The sequence below is a fragment of the Loa loa genome (genome assembly GCF_000183805.2).
Source record: "Loa loa unplaced genomic scaffold supercont3.16, whole genome shotgun sequence".
Classification (NCBI taxonomy): domain Eukaryota; kingdom Metazoa; phylum Nematoda; class Chromadorea; order Rhabditida; family Onchocercidae; genus Loa; species Loa loa.
Genome location: NW_018108196.1, coordinates 366,962 through 372,321, shown reverse-complemented (window position 1 = coordinate 372,321; position 5,360 = coordinate 366,962). Strand labels below are relative to the sequence as shown.

The following is a 5,360-nucleotide window of genomic DNA, read 5'->3' as shown; positions in this document are numbered from 1 at the left end:
CATGGAAGAAGACATCCTTCCACAGGTAGAGAAGCTAAAACGAGATCGTAGTAATTTTCTCGAATATCAGAAAATTGGCCGAGAGTTGGAAGCACTTCAACGGAAACTTATCGCATTTGATTTTATGAGCTCACTGGTTAGTATTGGTTTCATATATTGGCAAGAAAAAATGCTAGATTTGAAGATCTTGAAATTGAAGCCTAGATGGAGAATAAAACAAATGGGTCAGAAAATATGCAAAAAGGGATCTTATTCTTTAAACATTACAATTTTTAAGTAGAAATATAGCAAATTTATTGTTTATCGCTGTATGTATCGGTGTTTTTAGACCCACAGTCATACATTACAAGATGATGTAGCTACCGTGAAAAATCGAATTTGTGAAGTAGACAGGGTTATTTATGACACGAAGGAGGAATTGGGTCGGAAAGAGCTTCGTCTTAAAGAACTCGAAGATAACAGGAATAGTGTAGGTTTTTTTCGCTTTCAAAGTTTTGAATGCTCAAAGTTCATGAAAGGAGGCATATTTTATGAGCTCTCTATTGAATTATGAGTATTTTCGTTTGAGGTAGTTTCAGGTAATTAAGAAGCGCCAAACATTTTGGATTACTTAAATAATTCACCACAACATCATCTTATTTGAAATTAATTCAGCGAATCATGAGTACTTTTTTATAGAAAGTGGGACAAGAAAAAAAAGAAATTGAAGACCGTATTAAAGTTACTATGGCAGCATTAACGGCGGCAGAGGCAGATCGTGATGCTATGCGTGATAAAGGGAAGGAAACGAGAACTGCTATTGATCGCAAGACGAAAAGCATTCAGTCGGTTAGAATTTTCGATAAAGCAGATGAAGTCAATTTTCAATAAAGCGGATGAAGTGCCCAAAGTAATGGATAACATCATATCCGTCATTGGGACTGGTTCACAATATTTACGTTCAGTATGTTTTGTAATGAACAGAATAAATACAATGACATAAACTTTTTCACCAGGAATGAGCCAATCTTATCAAATGAAAGTTGCTTCTGCAGGACAAGAATGAACTAGAAAAGAAGTGCCGGGAACTGAAGAAACTTGAAACTGAAATTGGTGGTGAGGAAAAGCGTGGCAAAGAGGCAGAGGAAGCAGTAAAGCGTGCACGGAATAAAATGGAAGCGTTGGCGAAAGGCATGATCACTGATGAGGATGGACACGCCGTTACTTTAGATGCTCAGCTAACAGGTCTATTGCAACGTTTTTGGTATATTTGTGCTTTGTAGTAATATTATTAAAGAATTGTCATCTGTATTGTAGTTTGGTTTTACATTTTATCTATGTTATATGATTGGCTTATAATTTATGAAACAATAGTATCATCGCTCATGTTATAATTATTGTAAAAACAGACAGCTGAAAATTGAACAGTGACACTTCACTAGGATAATCCGAATCTTCATTAGGATAATGTCGGCATTATCCATCGGCATTAATAGCAGGTATATAAATGATATGTTCATGGTTCTTTTGCAGCTCAGCGAAGTGCATTGAGTGCGTTGGAAACGAAAATAAAAACAGCTCAGATGAGGTGTGTTTTCATGATATTCGAAGTTACTAACTCCTTTTTTTCATACTGTTGAGAAGATTGAAAGGATTATGTTGCATTTTAAAGCATTCAAGATGGTGCTGTAGAAGGGCCATCTTAATTGCAGTCGCACGAGGCATAAGCCGGATGCTATCATCGCTGAGAAGCCTGTTGTCATCAACAGTACAATCAGTATGACCCTTTTTATTAAAGCGATTTTTTTTAAAAAAAAAAATTGAAACCTAGTTTTAATAGATATTATTTATTCATGTGCATATTTTTAGGCTGAAACAGCTAGAACCATTATTGGCGAAAAAGAAAGGCGAATTGAATGCAGTTACTAGTCAGGCTGACTTGGAAGAACGTGAGCGATCAAATTTAGAACAGCAAGTGCGATCCATAGAGGTTACTGCAAAAATGCTAGCTTCTGAGAATCGAAGAAATTTTATTGCCATAATATGTATTAGAACTTTAATGACCTTATCATGATAGGGTAATTTTTCAAAACTATATAGTTTCAGAAAATTTCAAAAAAAAGTCAAAATTCGGAATTAGTGAATCGTAATTGTTATGCAGTGTCACAGATGTCTTGACTAGCCATTGTTTTCATGTTTATGGTTCTTTAAGAATATAACTGCCTTTTTCTGCAAATGCAAATACACAGATAACTTTTGACTACATCTGAAATTTACTTTAAGAGTAGTATATCCTCTCATCCTTCCTTAATTCTCTTGTTCTGTGGTTTTTAGGCTAAATTAAATGGACTAAATTTCAATGAAGAAGCTGGACTCCAAATTGCCAGTGAGCGTCGAATACTTGCTGCAGAACGCAGTGCTTTGACTGATGCTGTAATGGATTTCGAAGCTCGGTATTAACGTTTCATAAATATTTATCTTTTATTTAGGATTGATTATATTACTTTTTCTTAGCAAATATTCAGAATTATATCAAAGGATTATATTTTTTTTACTTTTTATTTAGACAATTTTTGCCAAATTATTTCTGACAGTGAATGCTTTTTCGGTAGTATCAAAAATCGGAACTTAAGTCCTAGGTAATTTTGCATTTACTGAAGGTTTTCTTGTCATCATTATTATTGTCTAATAATTCTCTATATTTTTTCTAGTCCTTATTTTTTAATAATATTGTCTAGGAATCCATATTTGAAATTCGAATATTCGGATCCATATCCAAATTTTGACCGTCGTTCAGTTAATGGAATCGTTGCTAAACTTTTCCGAATTCGTGATTTTCGATTTGCAACCGCTTTGGAAGTTGCTGGTGCTGGGGCCGTAAGTTTTGCATTATATAATTTAGGATTCATAACAGTGTTATACCTGATGAGATTTGGCTTGTTTTAATTCTACTTTGAGGAATCGTCCTTTTTTTATTCCTTAAAAATAATGCTGGCAATTTTCGAAGCATGGTGAAGGTTTTTGGTTTAATAGAGGCACAAAAATCATTTCGTAAGACCGGTAGGAAAAGAGAAAATTTTGGTTTTTTTTTTTCTTTTAAATAGAAGAACAAAGAATATCATATAGCTCAACCTGAACAATAGTTCTGTTCTTCATGAATAAGGAAATCCTCGACTATTGCAAGAAGAGCAAATTTCTTTCGAAGCTTTATAAAGGAGCTTGAGGGAAACGAATTTAGGAAGTATATAAATTTCCAACAATATTTTTAATGAACGTTGTTGCAAAATCCTAAGCAAATCATGCTCAAAAATTTCTTTGTGGAAATTAACTGAACGGCGATACGTAAGAAGTTTGTTTTTTCATTTCATTAGTGTTACTTATTTCAGCTGAATTACTGAGCGAATTAGTTTAAGTTATCGAATTCGGTTCTGTAATTAGAAAAGTAACTTTCTAATTTTCTATGGTAAACTTAATATTATTTCGTTACCATCATATGTAGCAAAATTAACCATTGTTGCTAAAAGTCAGTTTTGACCATGAAATGCCTGTTTTTATTGACCTTTCTTGAAAATTTTACCTTTTTCCGCAACACTTTAATTATTGTTCTGAGTCCCTTTTTTCTGGAAATGATCATTAGCAGTTTTTCTAATAATTAACTAGTATGTCCTTAAAATATCGCATCGCTTGATATTTACTTTCGCTTAGATTATTCATTTTAAAATATTTTTATTTCTGTTGCTAATTTGTGGCAGAATTAAACGATAGTTAATGATCTGTTTTAGTTAATGGAATTGCGTCTCTGAAGACTCAGTAATGCATTTAGCTCTTTTTTTCATGATATAGGTTGTAGAGAGGATTGGTTATTTTATCCATTGAATGTGAAATTAAGTTGACGAGATTTAGATAAAATTGAAAAAAAAAAATTGTGGTAAGTGAAGTTGAGCAAAATGGAATTCAAGCAAAATGGGGATATAATACTAAAAGGGAAGTAGATAGCTGTGTCTCAGATTTATTTTGATGTATTTACGGATTCTAAATCAAAAAATCAAATGTATTCAAAAAATTCTGTTTATATTTCCAGCAGTGAATAGCGCCTAGATATTTTTGTTCAAAATTTTTGGAACCTTTTTTTTGGATAGTTGCCAGGATTATGAGCACCGGAATCAATTTAAAAAGACGAAAAAAAAGCATAAATAACAAGTACGCGGAAGTTACTAAAGGAAGAAAAAAACTTGTAACTCTGTTTTCTTAGGTCATAACATATTTATCATTGATGTTTTGGATATCTTCGCCTTCCTCTTTAATTTTAAGTGGAACTTGGGAATTGCAAATATTTTCCCTGTAAGTATATTACTGTCGTTATAATTTGTCAAATTTTTTATATCTGCTAAGAATTTTTGGAACAATTCGCATATGCTAAGATTTGTTATAGAAATTCCTTAAGTTACTTTTTTAATCCGATCACACTTGGATTTTAATTGGTATGCCATCGGATACGGAAAATTGTGAATTGTAACTGATTTCTGCTTCAGCTGTATAATATTATCGTACAAAATGCACAAATTGGCCGAGATTTGTTGAAAAACGGTAATTTGAGACATCGAGTAACTATTTTACCCCTGGACAAAATCGAAGGTCGACTGCTTGACAATCGCAAATTGCAGCGAGCACAGGATTTGGTTAGTGTCACAGGTTTTGGGAAGAAAAATTTGCCAAAATTCAAAGGTTTTGAATTTTTCAGTGCAAATCATCAATTCGAATCTGATGCAAGAAATAATTGTGATATTTCCACTCTTGTTGACTCTTTGAAAAATTTTGGCAAATGTGATCCTTTTTTGCTTGTCTGTGCAAAGTCTCTCAAATACGTAGGGTATTTCCAAAAACTTGTTACTCTTCGACCACACTAAGGAAACATAACTCTTTTTCAAAAACTTGAAAGAAAAAAAACCTCAAAAACTTGAAAAAAATTGGGATGACTCGGTAAAACTGTTTTCTCTTTGTGGTAATCCTACATTAAAAATCAGAACTTCGGCGCTTTTCAGAAAAGACAGGGGATCTCTTCACTTCACTCAAATCTCTAATTCATTCTGTAATGCATTCAAAATTTTCCATCTCGATTTATATTGCTCAGAATAATTGCAGTAACCTTCGTAAAGAAAAGGAAACTTCTTGATTACTCTGTTTTTTGATTCAGAAATCAATAAATCTGAGCTCGCAAGTCGATTACTACTGCGCATATTTGCTATCAATCCACGCCTTCAAGCACTTTTTCATCTTTCAAATTTGCCTTATTATGAAATACGGAAAAATCCACTCTTCAAACTTCACGTTAAGGTTAATTATTTTAATCCTTAATTTTTTGTTAATAACAATTTTTTATT

The 5,360-nt window shown here is 32.7% G+C and overlaps 1 protein-coding gene across 1 annotated transcript in view; it reads left to right on the top strand.

Annotated features, from left to right (window-relative positions):
* Positions 1-5,360, top strand: part of LOAG_16746 (SMC protein Flexible Hinge Domain containing protein) — a 15,316-nt gene that overhangs the window by 2,955 nt on the left and 7,001 nt on the right. The window contains exons 7-14 of the mRNA XM_020449400.1: positions 329-469; positions 679-828; positions 1,035-1,224; positions 1,513-1,567; positions 1,849-1,969; positions 2,314-2,432; positions 2,718-2,856; positions 4,512-4,658. Coding sequence (XP_020307091.1) covers positions 329-469; positions 679-828; positions 1,035-1,224; positions 1,513-1,567; positions 1,849-1,969; positions 2,314-2,432; positions 2,718-2,856; positions 4,512-4,658 — 1,062 coding nt within the window. The remainder of the gene's footprint in view (positions 1-328; positions 470-678; positions 829-1,034; positions 1,225-1,512; positions 1,568-1,848; positions 1,970-2,313; positions 2,433-2,717; positions 2,857-4,511; positions 4,659-5,360) is intronic.